Source organism: Tachypleus tridentatus, chromosome 12 (genome assembly GCF_004210375.1).
Source record: "Tachypleus tridentatus isolate NWPU-2018 chromosome 12, ASM421037v1, whole genome shotgun sequence".
Lineage (NCBI taxonomy): Eukaryota > Metazoa > Arthropoda > Merostomata > Xiphosura > Limulidae > Tachypleus > Tachypleus tridentatus.
Genome location: NC_134836.1, coordinates 110071295 through 110095611, shown reverse-complemented (window position 1 = coordinate 110095611; position 24317 = coordinate 110071295). Strand labels below are relative to the sequence as shown.

The following is a 24317-nucleotide window of genomic DNA, read 5'->3' as shown; positions in this document are numbered from 1 at the left end:
AAATTATCTTGGGTGTTTTAGTGTAAATTAATCTATGAGACCTTTTGTTAGCTATTTTTCCGTGGGCCGAAAATATCAAGCGTACAGAGCGCTTGTCCAAATTAAATTTTATTACCGATCAGGATCTCCACTTGCCTACCCTAAATTCAAATTATTTTGGAAAAGTTTAGACTAAATTAACACATGATACATCGGGTGAACAAATAAACTATGTGAAAGAGTTTGGGATACAGAGTTCAAATATGTAATTAGATTTGTAATCGGTCGGAAAATGAAGGAGCTATGAGCTAAAACGTTCTACTTCAATAAACAAACTCGAGCCATTCGCCCCCTCTAGTACAGCGGCAAGTCTACAGTTTTCTAACGCTAAAATAAGGGGTTCGATTCCTCTCAGCGGGCTCAGTAATAACCTGATATGGCTTTGCTATAAGAAACACACACACATACACAGAGCCATTCAATGAGCCGCCTTGTCGAATCCAGGACAAATTCTCACCTCCATGTTCAGACTCTCGCTTTAAAACAAAATAATTTTTGATGTTGCATTCCTTCTTGGCCTGGCATGGCCAAGCGTGTTAAAACATGCGACTCGTAATCTGAGGGTCGCAGGTTCGCATCCCGGTCGCGCAAACATGCTCGCCCTTTCAGCCGTGGGGCGTTATAATGTGACGGTCAATCTATTCGTTAGTAAAGAGTAGCCCAAGAGTTGGCGGTGATCACTAGTTGCCTTCCCTCTAGTCTTACACTGCTAAATTAGGGACGGCTAGCACAGGCTGCCCTCGAGTAGGTTTGTGCGAAATTCAAAGAAACAAACAAAGCATTCCTACTCATAAATACAGTGTTTTGCAAACAATTGCCGTTATTTTTATAAAGTGTAATATGCATAATTTGTAGAAAATTGTAACTATAAAACTTGAATGTGGTAATTAAAAACAAACTCTCCTAACTTTTATAAATATTCAAGATGTTATTAAACGATATTTCAATTGTGGACAATTATTCTGAGTTTTTCTTTACATTAATTGAATCGTTGTATTTTTGTCTTGTTCAGACAAAAGTGTTTTCGTATAAGTATGTCTATTGTATTTTCCAGTCATATTTTGGGAATTTTTTAGCAACTTGTATTCCATATAGAAAATGTGTTTGGAAATTGTTTTATCGAAAAGAACCATTTCTTTCTAATGATACGCCAATTTTATGCAACAAAGTGCGTATTTTTTTTGCAACAATATGTAATTTCTCATCTTGAGAAATACAAGCTACATTACCAAATCACCTACTTAATTAGATTTTCACTTTGAAACAAACGAACTTTCAAGATGTTTGCAAAAAAAGTTGTAAAACATGAATAAATAGGTAGACTACATGAAAATAGTTGGGTGAGACATTGTCCTTCTTTTCCCAAAACCTGGTGAGACATTGTCCGTATCCTGGACTAACAATCAATTATGTTAACTCTCTTGTTCAAATGACAGATTTACTTGTGAAGTAATAAATAACTCTTAGAATGCATAATTAAATGAACAGATAGTGTATACTTCGATGAAAAAAGAGACCTATTTAAAGCTCTAGACACAAGTGTAATCAGTATTGCAACGAATATTTGTGCATTAACTTGTACTTGAACGCATTATTTTGAAAGAACTGAAGAAGGGTTAATTGTTGGCGTGGCCAGGTGGTTAAGGCACTCAACTCCTAATTTGAGGATCGCGGGTTCGAATCCGCGTTACACCAAACATGTTCATCCTTGCAAGCATGACGGCTCAATTCTACTATTATTTGGTAAAATGAGTAGCCTAAGAGTTGGCTCGTCTTACACTGCTAAATTAGGGGACGGCTAGCGCAGATAGCCTTCCTCTGGCTTTACGCGAAATTAAAACCCCTTGTTTTGTTTAAGAAGTCACACACTGCAAACAAATATAGGCGCTGGAAACCTAACAACTAGCTGTGACAGAAATCAGAAAGTTTTCTGTTTAGACAATTTCAGATGATACCATTTTTTTATTAATAGGTAAAACAGTTGAAAAATGAATTGGCGTTGTATCCATAAATATGTGAAAAAAATGGTGTATCATACATTAGTGATTACCATGTAATGTTTGTCTCTGTTCAAATTATGGTCTTACCTACAAATTAGTACAGTGTAACTTTTTTCTTACACTACATACATAGTATAACTTATCAGCTTATTTATAAAAGTTATCTTGTTGATGTTGGTGTTTATTCTGAGTATAATCATAACTTTATTCGTGGTCTTTACGAATCTTCATTTCTGACGCTTATTTCTTAGTACATCTACACCTCAATGAAATAATATATGTGGTATTTCCAAATGTTCTATCATGTGATTTGTGAAATATAATATGCCACCGTAAAAGGCACATTACCAGAAGTTATGGTATTTAAAATTATTACACCACCTCCATTCATTTAGAGAAATACAAATCAGCACTATATCAAATAACTCGTTATGCAATTATTACCGTTTATCTTGGATTTAGTGCAAAAGATACGCCACAGATATCTATTCGTTAGTGAGAAGTGAAAGAGTAAAGAGAAGGCAGCTAATCACCATCACCAACAATTAGGCAACACGTTTACCAACAAGGAGTGAGATTTATCTTTACATTATAATGTCCCGTAGCTGAAATGAGTGACGATATTTGATGTGTGTGTTTTTCTTATAGCAAAGCCACATCGGGCTAGCTGCTGAGTCTACCAATGGAAATCGAACCCCTGATTTTCTTTGTAAATCCGAAGAGTTACTGCTGTACCAGTGGAGGACGACCACATTTGATAGGACGGGTATTTGAATCCGCGATTCGCATATTCCGAATCTACTAACTTCACCAACAGTCCATGAAATTCAGATATTTGAACTTCTCACTTCAACTTTCCTATTGCTTAAAACTAGCTTATTACGATGTCTTGAAAATAAATTCAGTCCCTCACATAAATTCAAAATGGTAGAGTTTAATTATTTGTTCATAAATCAGAAATTCATGACTTTATATTTTCAAAATTACAATTTTTTCACTTCAAATATTTTATTGTACATTGTTTTACTCTCCCTCGCAAAAAATTATAGTCATTTGCTTTTTTCTTAATTACGACATGAAGAATATTTTGCTTATATTCGCGTATTGACTTCAAAATTCTAGATGTAGCTCTTTGATATTTACTTTTAAACAAAGGCCTAAAACTTATATTCAACAGAACAATATTTTCTATAAAATGAACGACTTCTTCGTGATAGATTGCGTGTGACTCGACTCACAAGTATTGAAACTATTTTCAATGTTGTAAGTCCACAGACACACAACTGTGATACTGCGTGACTAGATAAAGTGTATAATTACACTGCACAATAAAGTTTTGCTTCTTGAACACTGTTGGCTGTTCCTAATAGATTTTGGCTGCTAATCACGAAAATCACATCCAAATTTGCCCATCACGTACTGCTTCATCGAAATCTTGGCTTCCCAGGACATTGCTACAATGGAAAACGATATCAGGGCAACTGGAATCCGTCAATGCTTGCTGACTACCGTTGGACACTGCAACGTGATGCACCGGACATTGAATACAAATGAAAATCACGAGTAAAACACTTAATTATGTTGAGCTTAACAGCGTATTTGAAACATAAACGCAATTAAATACGTTATTGACGGTAAACAGTTAACTGTTTCTTTCTCAGAGTTCCGACGTGACGAAGCAAAACCAAAACTATATTTGTGCATACCCACAAGGTACCTGTCACATACAGCAAAAAACTTTACAAGAAGCAAAACTTTTTTAAAAAATTGTTGTGCAGTGCTATTGTTCCGGAGTTAGTAATATCCCTTCTAATTTTAATCACTAATTGATTTGATAATTATGGTACTGTTGTGGTGTATTCTGGCCGGTGATTGTGATTTATCGTACTGAAATATACAATTGTACCACAGTAATCCAATTGTGATCCAAAGTCTTTTACTCATACTTCCTTATGGTATAAACATACGTACACAATGTTGTTGTTTCATTTAGGATTCTTCTACAGTAGGTATTTGTGACTTGCCGATAGATTTAATGTTAAATTGCATTCCACGTGTTTTAAAAATATTATATGCATTCAAAACTACTTTAAGATATGTACATATTCATTTCTCTATACTGATATTATAAAACCATACAGTTCTCTCTTCTTGTCAAAAGTGCACTTTGCATTTTATTTTATTTTTTTACTTTTCGAATTTCAATTGTCAAGCCACACTACTTTACCCATTTCTGTTGCATGAGCTACTTGTGAAAAAATTCACTTGAAATCATGGCACACTTACCGCACCCGTATACTGCTCTTCTAAAAAATCATATTCTCCAATTTCTTCAAAATACCGTATGTTCCTTTTGTCAAAGCACACGAAGATGATTCAATTACATTACAACCACGCTTTGACGGAATAAATTATTCTTCGTTTTTCCCTTTTCTACTGTTAGTCTTACTCTGACATTAAATGTTAGGCTTATCATTTATACCGAAGTTCACACCTATATTTTCCGTGGTCGTAACTTCATACTCTTTTGCTGTTTATTTCTGTCTCCTGTTTCTCTGTCACCTCATACTATTTATGTTTATTATTAAATCGTCTGCTCGTTATATTCTTTTGATCGAACCGTTACAAACACAACCTGCAATCGTCGTGCGCTTTTATATCACTTACAATAAAAAACAACAGACTAAACAATAATAAAATATTCATTAAAAAATAAACTAATAATATCTACACTAAATAATAATTTACACCATAACATGAAAAGTTTCACGAGTTTGTCTTTTCTCAGAATTCCACCATTAATAACACCACCACAAAGTAGCATTTTAACGTTAATACATATAAAATATACATTTCACTAAAAAATTTAGAAAAAGGAAATTATTTTACACCAAATAAAACAGGTTATATGTGAAACTTTAGAAATTAAATGTCTTGAGTAAAATGCAAATGCATCTATTTTCCAGTAAGCATTACATTCTTTGATAGACTTGTGTTTTAATTATTTACTTTGCTCATAAATTATTTTTTTTATCAAATCTTTTATTTCATACTATAAATAGGCACAACTTTTATCGAATAATGGTTTAAAGCGTAATATTTGTGTCAAATTATGGAATGATATAAAAGATTTTGATAAAAATATAGCAAATGTTCATTAATTAAAAATAAATGTCATTGAAACATTGACATTTCTCATAAATTTGCAAACTCAATTCCTTCATCTTATATCCTCATAAATGTTTATTATTCATTGTTTTTTTAAAACATTCATTTTATGTAAAAAAAGTAAATTATTTTGTCACAACATTTACAGCATCATATATTCCAAATCAATATAAACATGAGACAATCAGCAGCTAGATAGACTACATGAACATGAACATAGAAAAACAATTTTATTCCCGTTAAACTTCATATTATGCACAACTGCAAGGTTTCTCCTGAGGGTGGGTTCTTTGAAGTTCCTCATAAAATCTTTTTCACAAATTGCACAACAGCACAGTTTCTCCCCAGTGTGTTTTTTTATATGATTTCTCAAGGCAGAGTTTGATCCATATTGTTTTACAAACTGTACAACTATAAGCTTTCTCCCAGTGTGTGTGTTCTTAGATGATTTCAATACAACCTTTGATATAAAATGTTTTTCACAGACTGCACAACTATAAGGTTTCTCCCAGTATGTATTCTTTGATGATTTTTAAGATGGTACTTTCCTACAAAATGTTTACCACACACTGTACAATGGTAAGGTTTCTCACCAGTGTGTGTTCAGTAATGAATTTTAGTTCAGAGTTTACTCTAAACCGTTTTTCACAAACTATACAACTGTGAGGTTTTTCGTCCATATGTATTTTCTGATGTAACGTTAAGATACTCTTGGTTTCTCACCAACATGCATTCTTTGATGATGCATTTTAAATATCTCCTTGTTCCAAATTGTTTTCACAAACTGTACAACTGTATGGTTTGTCTCCTGTGTGCAATCCTTGATGCATTTTTTAAACAACTGCTTGTTGAAACTGTTTTTCACAAACTCTACAACTGTATGGTTTCTCCCCAGTATGTGACCTATGATGTGTTCTTAAGTTACCGTTTCTTATAAACTGTTTTCCACAAACTGTGCAAACATGTGGTTTCTCCCCAGTATGTATTTTTTGATGTTGTTTTAATTGACCCTTTGTTCTAAACTGTTTTTCACAAACTACACAACTGTAAGGTTTTTCTTTCATATGTATTACTTGATGTAATTTTAAGTTACTATTTGTACTAAAGTGTTTTCCACACACTAAACAACTGTATGGTTTCTCCTCTGTGTGCATTCTTTGATGTATTTTTAGATAACTCCTTATTCCAAATTGTTTGTTGCAAACTGTACAACTGTGGGTTTCTCACCAACATGCATTCTTTGATGATGCATTTTAAATATCTCCTTGTTCCAAATTGTTTTTCACAAACTGTACAACTGTATGGTTTCTCAACAGTATGTGATTTATGATGTGTTCTTAAACCACTGTTTCTTCTAAACTGTTTTCCACAGACTGAACAACTGTATGGTTTCTCTCCAGTATGTATTCTTTGATGTTCTTTTAAATCATTGTTTCGCCTAAAATGTTTTCCACAAACTGTACAACTGTATGGTTTTTCTCCAGTATGTATTGCTTGATGTTGTTTTAATTCACCTTTTCTTTTAAACTGTTTTCCACAAACTATACAAGTGTATGGTTTCTCCCCAGTGTGTATTGTTTGATGTGATTTTAAGGTATATCTTGATTCAAAATGTTTTCTACAAATTCCACAACTGTAAATTTTCCTCTCACTGTGATTTCTGTGATGTTGTTCAGAAGGACTATTGCTCTTAAAATGTTTTCCTAAAAGTGCACAATAATAAGGTTTCTCTCCAGATTCTATCCTCTCTTTTTTGTGTTAGATTTTCCAATGTTCTAAATTCCTTTCTACTGGTTACATAACTGTACGTTTTACTATTACACTGAGGTATATTCAATTTATTTAGGTCATTTCCATTTAAATTTGTTTCTCCACATATAACACTATTTGATTTTGAGGAGTTCACAACTTCTGTAAAGAAATCTTGTTTTATAACATGATAACTAGGACACTGACTTTCACAGCAGGTCTTCACATCTGAAATAGATATAAATGATGGTTGATGATAATTGAGATCTTTGATGAACTTCTAGATATATATTTAATGTTCTCATACGATAAATAACAATGTGAAAATATTAAAGCTAAAAACTGATTATGACACACTTTGCATACATTCACACTGAATAGAAACCTTTATACCTGAATCAGAAAAGAATTAGAAACAAACTGTTGGTAACAATCCATTTTCAAGACGAGGTTTTTAGTAGATAAAGTAAGTTCACCTATAGAAATATGATAAAACACAGTGATAAAATCAATGGACTTTTAACTAGTATCTTTAAATCTTAACTTTTAAAAATTTTCCGATGTGAAGTGGTTCATTATTATCAAATCTTCTAATGATCTGTTTGCTTAAATATATGAATTAATATTATGTTCAATGTTCTATGTGCAAGTTAAAAATTAATATAAATGCTCACGTTTAGACAATACTAAAATTGTATAAACATACTACTTCTCTTTTTATCAAGTAGAGATATAATCCCTCTGATTAAAAGCTCTGTGATTACTATCTTTCACAAAATGCAAATCCTATATTCTACAAGGATAGCAGTATTCCATATGTCACATTTATATAACTAAATGATAAAAATATACTCTTTGTATGTGTTGAAACTGATTCACAAAAAGTTATTTGATTTCTATCTTTGACATAGTTCAAATAAATTACAGAAATATACTCTCTGTTTATGTTGAATTTAATGGTTCCAGCCATTAGTCAGGATATTTATACATGATGAACCATGAGGCAAGACTAGTGATTATAGTTTCTTTCTGTTTCATTTTAGATAGCAATTACTTTCCTCCCTATTCATATTAAATGTTTTGTTGCCATTTGATCACTTCAAAACTTGTCACAAAAAAACAACAACAAAAAACTAATTGGTAACTGAAAAAAACAACATAAAATTTGTACAAGTAGACTTCAACTTAATTTCGTCTCATTTGGTTTAATAAAGTTCAAGAATTATTGAGAGTTAATATATTTTTTGGGCCATTATTAATGCACTTAGACATTTTGATGTTTGTACTTACCAGATGTACTATCTAACACAGATGCAATTTCTTCTTGAAATTCAGTTTTCATTTTCACATTTGTGTAATTATAACTTGAACTATCCAGATCATTATCATTGCTGTCACTGAACTTTGAAATAACATCACCTTCTAACACATGATCAGGCTGTTCTGCTTTCACTTGGACATGGATGTTCTGAAATCAAACAACATGCTTCTAATGTCTATAAAATAAATGGATGGTGTTATAATTATGTGAAGTCAGCAAAGGTAATGAGCTTAAAATGTGATAAAATAATAATTAAACCTAATTATTTAAACTCAAGAGGGGAATCAACATCATGTAGCCAAAACAACCCGCAGGAAACAGTGTGTGTTATTAACAGGAATGACAGTTTAGGTATTTACCACCTTCTACAGTTTGGACTGTGGTAATATACACTACACATACATTCAGTGGATGTGCTTTACTGTACATCCAATTTCAAAACAATTCATTCAATAAAACGTGAGATATAGCAATTTTGATTCAATTTCATTTTTCTTTCCTTATTAAAAAGTATGCAAACTACTTGGTAGAAAAACATTTACCTTCAATAGATTTATTTCAAACACGATATACTAACAGATGTTTACAATTTACAATTAGATGTCAAATTTGGTTTCAATATAAGCCACATTTGAAAAGTTATTTAAAAAACTCATTAAATTTTGACTAAAACATTCCTGTGAGTTATCAGCTTGTGGTTTTATAACAGCTTCACCTAAAAGTAAAGAACTGTTTCTAAGTTTTAGTCAGTCAGAATAAAGATACTTGATTTAGATCTAAAGAAACTTTTGTGTAAAACCATGTGCAAATACAAAAGTATTCCTTGGACCAAGCAAACTAGATTAGCAGTTTCTAGCTTAGGTTTTCTAAAGAATAATACAGGTGAACCATTATTATTTTCTTCCAAATTTCAAAAAATCTGCTAAACTTTATGTAATTATCCTTATTAAAGAGCATCATGTTATATTAGCATATAGAAATGGCATAGATAATGTTGTATTATAATACAAAACTGCTATTCTAGTTTCAATGGCATTGCAATAAATGAAGTTACTAACATTATTTTAAAGAGAAAAAGTTACCATCATGTATTGTAAAGAATCTGATTGGTTCTGTAAAGTATGGGTCTGTACTGAATAACAGATTTGCAATCCTAAAGCTAATACAGGTTACTATCAAGTGTCACTTACTTGTCATAGTTTCTTAGAGTGTATTAACAAAATGTCATGTTGTCTCTTCAAACACACCTAAGGTGTGAAATAAAATGCAGCTGAAGAGGAACCAAGTTAGTAATTTAACTCTCACAACAAGAGCTCAGTCAATCTGACAAACCACATGATCTCTTTGTTCTGGTTCAAGGGTTTTAGAGATTTGATACTATTATATTTTAATGCAGAAGGTATATCTTCACAAAATATGACAGTCCTTCAATAAATGTAATAAGTATTTTACAAACACAAAGTCTTACTTTCTAGTGAAGTATTGTAAATAATAATAGAAAAAAAATGTTCGTATATATGTTGAATATTTGTTTTAAACGATGTATGGAAAGCAATTTTATGATAAGATAAAATGCTTTTCTTTATCTAGTATTTCATTTGTACAATCTCTAAAAATATTTAATTGCATTTGAAATGTTTATTTGCAGTAAAACTTCATTATTTATCTACCCTAAATCTATAAAGGTTGGACAACTTTACTCACCTCATAACCATGAAAAAACAGAAAACATAACAAATTGCCCTTTATCTACCCTAAATCTATAAAGGTTGGACAACTTTACTCACCTCATAACCATGAAAAAACAGAAAACATAACAAATTGCCCTTTTTTTCAATACTGATTTCTTATTGTGACATCAAACTACATTTATCAAGTAGATTTAAACTCCTAACAGAATACATCTATTTATAATTACATTTTATTGTTTTATTGCCTTTTGAACCACATCCAATTATTAATCTTGCTATTTATAAGTTGCAGAACATTACGCTATCTAATTAGTTTAATCACAAGTCACTCATGTGTAGGCCGTATAAGACATTTTTATAATATTATTTATTTTACCTAATATTTCCTTAACTTCTTATTGTGATGAAATTTTACCCGAACATTTTATACTAATGGTAGAAGTACACTGAACTTTTATTTAATTAAATAATGCACCAAAGAACACAAGAACAATAACCTGCAAGAAGCAGACAATTTCATCTAATTATCACAATTCTATTTACATGTAACAAGGCCATTACAAATTTGTCGAAGCTAGTTATCTTTCTCATAGGAATGAAGCTTCTCTGAAAAAAAAAAAATGACAATTCCATTTTCAGAACAAAAGTAATATTATATATCAACTAATAGGTGAAAACCTTGGCTTTTAATGATTATAGATAATATAGAATCAACCATAAAAGAAGACTATTAAATCCTGATTTTCTATTTAATAGCTCTGTAGCTAAACAAAATTGAAGACTAAAAAAATTATGGTTTGTTTGCATAATTACAATTTTATAGCGAGTAATTTCATACTTATTGCAGGGGTGGTTTAATAACATTTTTAATATAAGACAATAAAACCTCATGACAGATGCATTAAAATATAAGACAATAGGGTTAAAGGAATAAAATCACAACTGGCAACCAAACTTGAACCCACACTTATAACATTAGTGAATTAGCTGTGCCATATATTTTGTTTTACCCATCATCATGCCCAAAGTTGAACCAATCTGGCCACCAATTTTGATTTCATCCTTTTTTGTTTGCACATTTTAGGGTATAATTCCCACTGCTTAAAGAATCCATGTAAATGGTTTTAGAAGAAGAAAGCAAGAAACTGTTTTCTGTAGTCTATTCAGACAAAATGTTGGGGAAATTTGAAGTTATACATTATGGACTTCATGTACCTGAGATGGCCATACAGATAGAAATCAATACAAATGGGTCAGTGATCATGCAATCGATAGTAATAAATGTTCTGTATTATGCCAGTCCTCCATATAATGTCATAAGCATAATTAAGAACAAAAGATCATACCAAGATGCTTCCATGCAAGGAAGGCCTGTCTCATTGAAGTTTAAAGCTAAATCATACGGTAGATAATGAAATGCTATCTGTGGAAATCACACGCAGTGTTAACCATAAAAGAGGTACATTTACCATACCAGCATAGATGATAATACTATGGTGAATATCTTGAAGTTTTAAAAAATGAAACTAATAGCTACCTTGACAACAGTCACTTACTACTCCCCTCAAGTTGTTAACAGACAAGAGGTTAACAGATGACTAAAGCTCTGAAAGATGAAAACCTATCAACACGCTCCAGAGCTATCATTTGGGAAAGAAGTGCAGCAAATGGAGGGAGTAATGGCAGTAAAAAAAAGATATGCACACAAGCAACAGCAAACAAAAAAAGATATTATCATCCAAGAGTTTACACTTGACCCAGACATCAGTATCTGAATCATGTCATTCAGGATTGTGTTCGTTAAAATTTTCCAGAACTAATAAGGAAGATGGCAAAGTTTGTTTGATCATAATACTCACCTGGTGATAGACAGAGTACAATTTGATTTAATAAAAATGTAGTATATTTGTATCATTAGTATGAACGAAAATCTTAGATTTCATTGACATAGAAAAACAAGACACAAGTACGTGTGATGTTTCTTGTTTTAACGTGTATACTGTTTACTTAATATTTTAAAAGCAACTAAAATTGGGTCATTCAAGATGGTAACTTGAGATGAACATCCTCCATATGCTTAATAACTTACAAGATGGGATTATTCATTGAACATAGTTCAAAGGTCATTACTTATCGTTTCAAATTTTCTTATTCTAATCTTACATTTGCATTTGGTGCTTACACAAAGTCACATCATAAACACCATAATCACAAAGATATGAAAATTAACCAGTGACAATTTTCAAAAGTAAAATATACTTAATAGTTATCAAACAAAATATTTCTAAACCTATAGATTACTATGACATACAATTAACTATTATTGAAATAACCATCATTTAATAAACTTCAAAAATAAATGATTTTATCCCAACATATTAAACATTCTATGTCTAAGTCAATAAATCACAAGTCAAATAGCAGCTGGATACACTAAATTAACATGACTACTATAAGAAATATCATAATATGCACTGACAAAACAGTTTCATTCCTGTTAAACTTCATACTATCATATTCTGTTTTATCACATGTATTATGTATTTTATGTAGATAACATTCTCGTGCACTGATAATGGAAGAACTAATTCTCGTTAAATCCCAGTTGAATAGGGCTGCACAGTTATGAATCAGCAATGCCAAAGAGCAAAGAAAAAATTGCTAATCACAAGCTATTATTCAATTAGGTTATATTATCCAATTGTAGATAACAGTCATAGAATTACACTAACCAATTATTATTGGATCTTGTGAATTAATTGATCATATTAGTCTATATTTGTTGGATTTTGCAAGAAAACTAAATAAGGATAGAAGATAGCAACACTATCCATGACAAACAGTTGTCAATACAAAATATAAGATTTGACCAACACTCTTATATAATATCCATGGCTAAGAGTGATTTCTATTTTGTTTTTTCAATAATAAATTATTAACCATGAAATCTTAGGTCCATGGTCTGGCACACTACCTGCCAGGTTCAACTCAATCTATTAAAGTTGTTACAAAACAGAATTAAATAAGATACTTACATGCTTTAAAGTACTTAGGATAAACAATATGCAGTCAGTCTAGAGTGAAATAAAGGAAGTCTAAATTTATTTCATACATTTTATGGTAATGACAAAGTCACTTAAACTTGAACAAGCCCTTATACAGTTACAGTAGAAAAAATAAGAAATGAAATATAGTATTTTGATAATAATAATAAAGACTAATTTATTTAAGAAAAAGTATTTTTAAATTTCATATGAAGATCACTTTCCACTAAAAGCAGTAAACACTTACTCCTCTTATTCCATTTAAATAGAAACATATTGACAATTTTTTTATGACAAATACTTAATTAAAAACATTCTTTTTTTCTAGAAAATTCTTGTGATATTTTATGAATATACACCAAAAATATAACTTACAGAAAAAAAGTCACTGGAATCCATCAAGCCTCACAAGAAAGTAAAGAAAAACTGATCAACCCACTAGAACTAAAACTATTTGGGCAGATATGCAACAAGTTGAGCCCTAGGTGAAGTAAGTATAATAGTGAACAATAGAAAATTTAGAAACAAAAACATACGCTGTAAGAATCACCCATCTGCCCCAACAAAAGTACACAATATAATTAAAAAGAATGTTTGCTTCAACAGCAACAAAGCTCACATGTATAGAAGTGACTTTCCTAACATATTTGTTCAACTTTCACATATCTCATGCAGCAGAAGAAAGAAATGAGTAACCAAACTATTTCATTCCAACACATAGTGATCAAGACACTAGATGTAGTGCCTGCAGAGTTCTATGGAACTGAACTGTTTTTAAAAAGTGGTGGTAAATCATCACTCTAGTACACTAGATGGAATAAACAAGGAATGTAGGTTGGAACATCACAACCTTACAACAGATCCTTTTATAGAAGCTCTGCTGTATTACTATATAATGAAGTCAGACTGATCATCACGATGTAAGGACTGAATTGATGTGGTGGTGTTCCGGATCTCATTTAATACAACATGCTAAATCACTACAAGTACCAGGGCTGATTCAACACAGGATAAAAGAAATTTATACTCAGAAGAAGAATCTAGTATTTTATATTATTTTCTATACAAACAATGAGATTTGCTTAAGTAATTAATATAAAGGTTACAGAATGTTCTATGGAAGCATTAACAATTAAATATTTGTGACCTGACAATATCAGTGTTGCAAACAGATCTGTAAGCAATTTATTTGTAACAGTGTAACAAACCAGTAGTGAATTTGCTCAGCTTGTAACTACAATCATGTAATGAAGAATTAGGCTCAAGAGAATGTCCAAAAAGACACATTACAACTATATATTCTCTTCAATAACACAACTGTAAATGTTTTAACATACAACTTACCTCCACTGTATCTTCATCTCCATCATAGACATCTTCGGTTTCCTCTTTTATCACATCAAACTTAAAATTGGTATGTGGAGATCTTTCTTCAAAGTAATGGGTTTTTCCTGTAACTAGAAATACAAACAATACAGATTTCTCTATAATAAGCCACAATGTAATGTGTGCATCAATAAATAATCAAAATCTAAACATTATAATTAACAATATGGCTTTCTTATATAATTTTTTACATAATATACTGGTCCACAGAAGATTATCAAATTTTAGTAAAGAGTAGATTCTTAAAATACACTCTGGATTATTATGCACATAGTTGTTGTCACAAAAATTAGAGGAAAGGCAGCTACTCATCACCACCCACTGTGAACTCTTGGGTTACTCTTACCAGTGAATAGTGGGATTGACCATCACATTATAACTCCTCCATGGCTGAAAGGGCAAGCATGTTTGCTGAAATAGAAACCTGCAACCCTCAGATTACAAGTCAAGCACCATAACCACCTGGCCATGCCTAGCTGGAGTTGAATTACATGCAATCCATAACTGATAAGTAAAACAACCACCTAAGTCAACAGACCCACATTAAAAAGTAAAAGAGTTAGATGGTTTTCAGAATGTAAGCTTGTTTCAATGGAAACATTTAATAAGAAAGTAAAAGAATGTAAAATGTACATACTATCCCTTCCTAATCAGAATTATGAAAACACCACAGAAGTGCAGATGTGACATCTTAAACATCTCAAAATTATTGGAGAATAAGCCACTATCTATCCAACTCCAAGGGTTATTCAGTAAATATGGAGAGGGTGTGCATTTTTCTTACAGCAAAGCCACATTGGGCTATCTGCTGAGCCCACCGAGGGGAATTGAACCCCTGATTTTAAATGTTGTAAATCAGTAGACTTACTGCTGTACTAGCGGGGCCTTTGGAGAGGAAAGAAATATAATAATGAGAAAAAAAATAGTAACTTTTCTTGGAATTTATGACAAAGAAAGGTGGATAAAGATGTGGGAACATCCATAGACAAGGCCCAGAACTGCATGACAAAGGATGGATGTGCAAAAAAACAAAAGTGCCCAAAATATCAACTAATCCACATATACTGCCCTTGAGTAAAGAAAAACAACAGACCAAGGAAGTAATTCCAATTCACTGAGATCTAAGTCATAAACCTCTTCTTCAAAACAGTAAAACTCAAGGCCATAGAACCAACAGATTGTTGTACAGTGGTGACAATCATAACAGAAGTTATAATAATTAAACACTCTGAAAATCTTGAGTTGGTGAATAAAATATTCCATAAAATACAACAAAATTTGAAAAAATTACAATAGCATCTATAACTGAGTTAATTTTTAAGTTAATCAATTAAAAAATGAAACAAAAACAATGAAAAGCTAAACACTTCTGCATGCTAGAAATCTAAATTCCAAAGTGAAAACTGAGCTCTACAGGACAGAGGAAACCAGCTGCACCTGGAAGTTTATCACACTCGTATAGGTGGAAAATGTTTGCATGTTTATTTGCATGCTATAGTACAACTTTACCATGTGTAAACAAGTAAGGGTAGTGGTGACAAAAACAGTGTTTCCTAGGAAGAAGCAATGAATAAGAATAGCTATTATGTCAGACAGGGAAAATATTGTATCAAAAATGTGATTTATTAGCTATGATATGATGTCAAATTTATTCATAAAACAAAAAGACAATTTTATTAATTTATGAATGCAGCTCAAGAGAAAGTAGTGATGTGCATTTTGACCTACTGGTGAAACGAGGGTTAAATACTGAACTGACTCCTCGTTAGCAAAAGGCCAAAAATGGATTCTGTAAGTAGAAAACTTGGGATTCAGTAACCAAGTGTCAGAAAGGGAAATAACAAACATGAAATATATCTTCTAATGTTACTCAAAGGACAATGACAACAAGCCAGATAATTATTTATTAAATTATATGCATTATCCATGTTATTGTATTTGTTTAAATATACATTAAGTGTTCCTTATTTAACAGTGATGTATGTAACATATGTTGTAAACCCACAGTCTGACTGAAATACATTTATCAATGAGTGACAAGGAACCATATGTGGGTTTCTTTTGTGAGATAAGGAATACAGTCTCTATTAAAGGAGAAGCTTGCAGTACAGCTAATAATTACTGTATAAAGTGGATAAATGTAAAACTCTTAATAAGTATGATGCCAGCATCAAGAACATTCAAAGCTTAGTCATTTGAGCCTGAAACAGCAACACAGGTGAAATGGTATAATTATGACTGTTCTCAAACCACTAGTACAGAAAAATGAATAAGGATAGATTAAGAAAATCTCACAATGATAAAATCATATATGAGCTATTTACTAACAGTACATAGTTGGTTAATCCTTCATCTCAGTTAACACTTGAAAGTTCTCAGCTTAACCTCACTCACAGGTGACACAATAGAATATGATTATGAAAGTGACAATAGATTCAACTTTATCTGAACAAGGACTATCATAACAAGAATGAAACATTTTAGTGATATACATGTCAAGACTTGAAATAATATCACACAAAATTATGAAACAATAATTAAAAAATTAAAAATGCTATTAAATTAAAACAAGTAAGTTTAACACTATTTATGTTATGAAGAACACATTTACATTCTAAATATATTTGCTTACCATTCATTGTTGTGAAAGTTTCATGTTCATTTTTCTCCAGTTTCTTATCCACCAAAACATCCTGTTCCTCTTCAGAAAATGGTTCAACCTTCATATTTAATATTCTACAATTACACAGAATCTTCACTTTATGTCCTCATCAAAACTTGTATCTAGACTACAGAGAAACAGATTAAAATGTTACATCCTTTAAAAAGGTAACAAGTTTTAAATAATTACAAATCCCTAAGTTGACATTATTTTGCTACATTTTTACATGAAAAAATTGTCATCAGTTTTATATCTGTATACCAAAATGATGACATAATTTTCACATAAAAATTTTGAAACAGTAATTCTCATAAGATACCATGACAACTAATGCTAACAGTTCCACACAGTTCAAACTAATATGTAATTACTGGAAGGCAGTTTTTGCTCTTCATACAAATTGTTATTAGTTAGGCATAGTAAAAACTTTTGTTTTATTCACAATGTTTCACCAGGTTTACCTGTTTTTTTTTAATATCACATGATGATGCCAGGTAAACCTGGTGAAAAATTGCCAACAAAATAAACAACTTTTACTCTGCACAACCAAAATAAAATTGCATGAATTTTAAAAACATAGTACATTGTTCTTTCTGATATTTAATTCATGTCTTTAATCTATTGAGTAAATATACCAATATACAAAACTACACTAAGACATGACAATACTAGAACTACTGAAACACTTAAAACATTTAGTGCTTGAACTGTTGATCACTTCTGTCATTCCATAATTCAAAACAGAATAATTACCAAAATACAACATCATAAGCTTTCTAAAAAATTAAGTTAAAATATGTCATGAAGAAAAAACTAAAGATTTTTTTGTGAACTTGATTGTTGATAATTAGCAAGAAAAGCTTGATGCAAATTAACAAAATCCATTATTCCGCACAAACAAAAAATCCACTTACTTTATCTACGAAAACAACCTTGAGACTCACTTACAGAGAGAAAAGGCAAACAAATAATAAGCAAGCTCTGCTTGTTGAAACTATACCTTAAAAATCTGTTTTAAATTTCCGTATTTTTATATAAATAACAGATAAAACACTGTAAAAGAAAAGATTTAAAGCTACCCTTGTACAGGTCAAAAAAACATAACAAAGGGGTTGTGTTACTGTGTGTCGAAATGTAGAGGGCGGTATTAGATGTTTGAACATTATTTATAAAATAAATGTAATAACTGCCACGACTTCTATATTGGAGAAACAAGTAGAAAAATGGAAACCAGATTCAAAGAACATAAAAAGTCACCTTCACACGTTTTCCAACACTGCAAGTCAAATAAACACAACATAACTATTGAAAACACTCAAATACTAAATAAAGAAACAAACGCAAAATTAAAGAAGCCTTACTTATACGACAACTTAAACCCAAAATAAACCAATATAAAGGAACGCCTTTATACCTATATTAATATAATAAAATTATATATTCAAACGTCTAATACCGCCCTCTACATTTCGACACACAGTTACACAACCCCTTTGAAACATGTGGTCAGCTTCCGGTCAGTTACCTCTTTCTTTGTGAACCTGACGATGACCGAAGAAGGTCGAAACGTTGTTCGCTCTTCTATGTAAAATATTTTCTCAACCCAAACGAGCCGTTTTTGCATATACAATTCTCAACAAGTGGGTTTCTCGTCATCACTGATAACTACACTATATATGCAAAAACGGCTCGTTAAACCTGACGATGACCGAAGAAGGTCGAAACGTTGTTCTCTCTTATTCATAAAACATTTTCTCAACCCAAAGGAGCCGTTTTTACGTATATATTTCTCTACAAGTAGGTTTTTTCGACATTACTAACTACACTGCAGCACGCTTCATCACTGACACAGACTCCGCCCATTTTGTAACGTCAATCTGGTTCAGATGTTTGTCATTGAGTATGCGTTGTTTTGCATGCGCTTGCAATCACATTTTATTGTGCAATTTCAAGTGTTTACATGTATTTTGTTTTTAATCCCATAATATGGATGAGTGGATAATTCGAAAACGAAAGTATCCAAATGATGATGAACACTCAGAAAATAAAGACAATTTAATTGTTTCTGGCATTATTGTTGAAAAGAAAATGGCGCGTGACTGGGAAAACGTGAAACAAGAATTTAATGAAAGTTGGAAGTTGAAGTGATTGAAGCAAATAATAAGCTAGTGTGTCTTTTGTGTAACAAAGTTTTTAAGAATAATAAAGTTTACAACTTCAAGGAACACTTTAACAATTTTCACAATTAATTTGATGTAAAATTTCCAGTTGATAGCAAAGATCTTATGAATGAAATTAGCCGTCTGAAAACACAACTTCATGAACAAAAGGAGGCCTAAAAAGATTTTTATCATCGATAAAACTAGTTACGTAAGTTTGCTATAAAGTAGCTTGGATTCTTGCTAAAAATCATTTTTTTGATGCTGAACTAGTAAAAGAAATATTGATTGTGGTCATTAAAACTCTGTTGGAGAATTATGATTCATAAATAAATGATGATATTTTTCAAAAAGTAAATAATTTACAATTAAGTTGAAGACCAATTGTCTGCATAATGCTAAAGTTAGCGAAAGACATAAAAAATAAGTTGCTTGAGCAACAAAAAGAATGTTTGCATTTATCTTTAGCATTAGAATAGTCAACAGATGTTAGTGTCACTGAACAGTTGATATTATGGGTTCGATATGTAACTTCAAATCTTCAAGTGATGGAAGAAATGCTTGGCCTTTGTGGATTACAAGATCGAAGGTGTGGAAAAACATCTTTAAAAAATTTCTTGAAATGTCAAAAAATTCAATCTGGATTTTAAAAACTGGTTTTGTCACAACAGACAGTGTTCCCGCCATGACTGGGGCTAAATTAGGATTTCTTTCTCTTTGAAGCAGCATTTAATCGAAAATAATATGAAATTCATGCTGCTATCTTTCCATTGCATTTTGCATCAGGAATATTTGTGCTCAGATGTATAAAAGTGATGAACTGAAAAATTTGATGGACAATGAAAAAATTATGAATTATATTAGAAGTGGAAGCTCTCTCATCTATCGACAGTTTGTTGAGTATTTGAAGAAAAGCAGTGACTGTACTTTTGATGATCTTACTGACTTTGCAAATGTAAGATGGTTAAGTACAGGAAATGTCTTGGAACGACTTACTTCCTTATTTTCTCAAATAAATGAGTATCTTGTTGAAAAGAAAAGATTGAAAAATTCCCTGAAATTGAAACTGTCATGACAGTGTAGTTTTCACTTTCTGTGCGACATGATGGCTCACTTGAATAATTTGAATTCGAAACTTCAGGGAAGAGGTGAAATAATAAGAGAGCAATCATAGTCTATTCATGAATTTCAATTAAAGCTAAACCTCCTTGCAGAAGAATTACAAAAAAAATGAATTAATACATTTTGCAAAATTTAACAGTTTTCTAGAAAATAATAATCACTATGATTTCTCTGATGCTAAAGATGATTTCTATGCAAACTAAGTCACAAATCTATCTCAAATCTGTGAATAACGTTTCTCTGAATTTAAAAATTTGAAATTGGTATTAAATTTTGCATGATCCATTTCAATTTGGTTTAGGAACTTTCAGTAAGGAAATTAGATCTTTTTTGTTTTTGGTTAAGTGTGGATTTGAAGACGAGATGCTTACCCTGCAAAGTGTAGAACATATTAAAGGTAAACAAAAATGTTCAATCAGTGTTTTTTTTTTTTTTAATTTCAAACAAAGCTACTGGAGGGCTATGTGTGCTAGCCGTCCCTAATTTAGTAGTGTAAGACTAGAGGGAAGGCAGCTAATCATCACCACCCACCGCCAAATCTTGAGCTACTCTTTTACCAATGAATAGTGGGATTGACCGTCACATTATAACGCCCCCACGGCTGGGAAGGCGAGCATGTTTGGCGCGACGCGGGCGCGAACCCGCGGATTACGAGTCGCACGCCTTACGCGATAGGCCATGCTGGGCCTGTTCTATCAGAGAGATGTGGCTCATTATTCTGATAAATGAGAATCTTCCAAATTTAAAAATAGCAATTTCAAAATCATTTTCTATGTTTGGATCCACATGGGTTTGTGAGTCAACATTTTTTACGCTGGATTTTCTCAAGTCTAGAAACAGATTTCGGCTTACTAACATAAATTTAGAGGCAGAGCTAAGATGCTCATTAAGCAAAGATAGTAAACCAAATTTCACGAAACTTGTTGATGAAAACCCCATCAATTTTCACATTGAAAGTTAGTTGAAATGCAATTAATTTGATTAATTTAACATCTTTCAATTTTTTAATAGTATGGCCAACGTTGTTTTCATTAGCCGTAGTTGTGGCCACTATGGAAAATAAATTGCCTACCCCTGTTCTGCAGCGTAGTTTAAATGCTGATACTACGATAGCTGGCCAAATATAACTCTTGACTAAATATGGAAGCGTAATTCTACTATTACAGTTTATCAACACATCTTTCTTTACACGTAAAAAGTTAACTTGCTACTTCAAATAACATGTTTGTCAAATTCCATTTTTGGCGAAGATGAGTAAGAGAAGTAACTTCGAAATTTCAAATGACTATTACTGGACAATGATTTATATTCCTATAATACAACTTGTTTCCAGTTTTTATTTCGCGATTCATTATAGACTTATTCATTCTCTGTTAATAAGCTTAAATATTTCGTATAAACTTATTTTTTTTTCAAATAGAAGTAATCTAATAATAATCGTTTCCCATTTTGCTACCACTACCACATTCCGTCCAATTCTTTTGCATCTCCTTTGGCAGTAATGCACATTCATATTACGTTAAACAATCATCCAACTCTTTATCGTTCAAATTCTACCTTAATCAGTTCTTGCCCCACATTACATTAAGCTGGTATGCTTTGAGCATACAAAACAATGAAGTGCAACATATTATTCAAGATTCATTTCCTCCATTCACACTTGGACTTGTTCCTCGCAAATCTCGGTGCTGTCAGTGACGCACACGGTGAAAGGTTTCACCAGGACATTGCTACAATGGAAAAAACGATATCAGGGCAACTAAAATTCGTCAATGCTTGCTGACCACTGTTGGACACTGCAACGTGATGCACCGGACATTGAATACAAATGAAAATCACGAGTAAAACACTTAATTATGTTGAACTTAATAGCGTATTAGAAACATAAACTCAATTAAATACGTTATTGCCGGTAAACAGTTAACTGTTTCTTTCTCAGAATTCCTACGTGATGAAGCAAAACCAAAACTATATTTGTGCATACCAACCAGGTCCCTGTAAAAATCAGAAAACTCTTTTAAGGAAACAAAACTTTAAAAAAATAGTTGTGCAGTGTTGTTATGGTATAACAGCATCGTATCCTGGCCGATGGTTTAAGTATATTGCACTTTATATGTAAATATACAACTGTATAACAGAAACCAAAACACCTACAAATACTAAAACATCTTGAGAAATATGCAACTACAAATAAAATATAAATTAGCATTTATCATAGGCGACACATATAACCAGTACTTACACAGTTGTATCTCGTGTAAATAATAGTGTCACTGCTTTATTATAACTGCAGATATTATACATTTGCGCAAGTAACGGATGAGATTCAAATAGTTTTCTGTTGACTAAAACACTTTTTCCAAACGCTAGTTTACCATCCTTAATCGCGATAACACGGCAAATACGAGACTGTAGCAATAATATGACATCTAATAATCTTTTCATTGCGTTTTCACATCCAGATCAACATAATTTCTTTGGAAAATGGTCATTTTAGTACTTATTTAAATACTACACCCTTGTATGATGCGAGGACCACAGTACATCGAAGTTTTGCAGAGAAAAGCCGTTCCATAATTGAAAAGAGATTTCCAGATGGATCCGTCATTTTCAGCAAGATATGGCTCCGTGCCACACATCGAAACTTGTGAAGAATTTTATGACTACAACGCAAATGAAGGTGTTGGACTGGTCTGGAAACTCTCCGGACTTAAATCCTATTGAAAATCTTTGGGCGATTTGTGAAGAAAGAGTTCGGGGAAAGACTGTACTACGATGTGTTTGTGTTTTTTTCTTATAGCAAAGCCACATCGGGCTATCTGTTGAGCCCACCGAGGGGAATCGAACCTCTGATTTTAGCGTTGTATATCCGTAGACATACCGCTGTACTACGAAAGATAAGCTAATTGAGACCATAGTTGAGGTGTGGTACCGCGATCCAAAAATTAGTAATGATTGCAGTCAACTCGTGAACTCGATGCCAAAGCGGTTAATGATCTGAAAAATAAAGGCGGTCATATCATGTATTAATTTGTGAGCAATTTTTGGATTCTCAGAAATAAAACGCAAAACAATTGAAAAAATCATAATTTTCCGTCTTGTCTCAAATAATTTGCACAAGGGTGTATAATACATTGTAAAAATAAACTCAACGATTAGATTAAATTGACCTTTATTATAATAATTGAACAAGTACAGACGGCTGGTATGGGTGTTAATACTCTAATTAAAGTTTTAATAGTGATACCAACAGTCTTCAGAATACATACTTCAAGTGAGTTTCTCGTCATCTCTGAACAAATGTACTTTATTTATTAACAAACTTCAAGTATAAGTCAGAATTATGATTTTAAATCAGTTGTTTAAATTTATAGCTTGTCGTTCAGTGTAATTGGATATATAATGCTAATTGATCTGATACTGCTAACACACAATCCGTGAGTAATGCTGCAATCTTGAAAAAAAATAAATCCTACGTGTTCTCTGTGTTTGGGCAAAAGAATAAATTTAAACACGAGGTTCAAGTTGGTTCTTTGTTTATATATGTAGCGTTACTGATTTGTAATTAGGTTCATACTTTCATGAATAATAGGTTGTATATTCTCAAGTAATACAAGATAAAATAAAAATTCTGTTACTATGTAATGTTTCGAACTTTTTCTTTAATCACATGGATATCAATCATTTTAACTTGAGAAACCACCTCTTCTATCGTTACTTTTAATTAAAATATAAAGAAAACAAAAATTTGTACACTTCGGATTTAAACTGACATCTAAGAACACAGGTAAAATTGTGAAATTTATTTTTCATGTAGATTGAAACATTTTAAGCGATACATTAAATACGTTCAATCTGTAACGTTTTTAATAAGTTAGAATACCATTAATTTGTTTTATAAAGATATCAATTTCTAGTAGTTTTGTTGATCGAAAATATGATGCGTTGATGATTCCTATGACGACAAAGTTAATAT

At 31.7% G+C, this 24317-nt stretch overlaps 1 protein-coding gene and 1 pseudogene across 2 annotated transcripts in view; both read right to left on the bottom strand.

The window, feature by feature from the left end:
* Positions 1–6063: 6063 nt before the first annotated feature.
* The window catches only part of LOC143235719 (uncharacterized), a 44592-nt pseudogene continuing 26338 nt past the window's right edge, over positions 6064–24317 (bottom strand). The window contains exon 6 of the transcript XR_013019361.1: positions 6064–6966. The product of XR_013019361.1 is annotated as an uncharacterized LOC143235719 (transcript). The remainder of the gene's footprint in view (positions 6967–24317) is intronic.
* LOC143235302 (uncharacterized) lies at positions 7031–18141 on the bottom strand. Its single transcript, XM_076473333.1, has 7 exons — positions 17975–18141; positions 17031–17187; positions 14357–14469; positions 13004–13042; positions 8247–8424; positions 7350–7432; positions 7031–7184 (listed from the first exon to the last, which is right to left on the bottom strand). The coding sequence occupies exons 2-7, from the start codon at positions 17122–17124 to the stop codon at positions 7179–7181; spliced, it is 513 nt and encodes a 170-aa protein (XP_076329448.1). The 5' UTR covers positions 17125–17187; positions 17975–18141; the 3' UTR covers positions 7031–7178.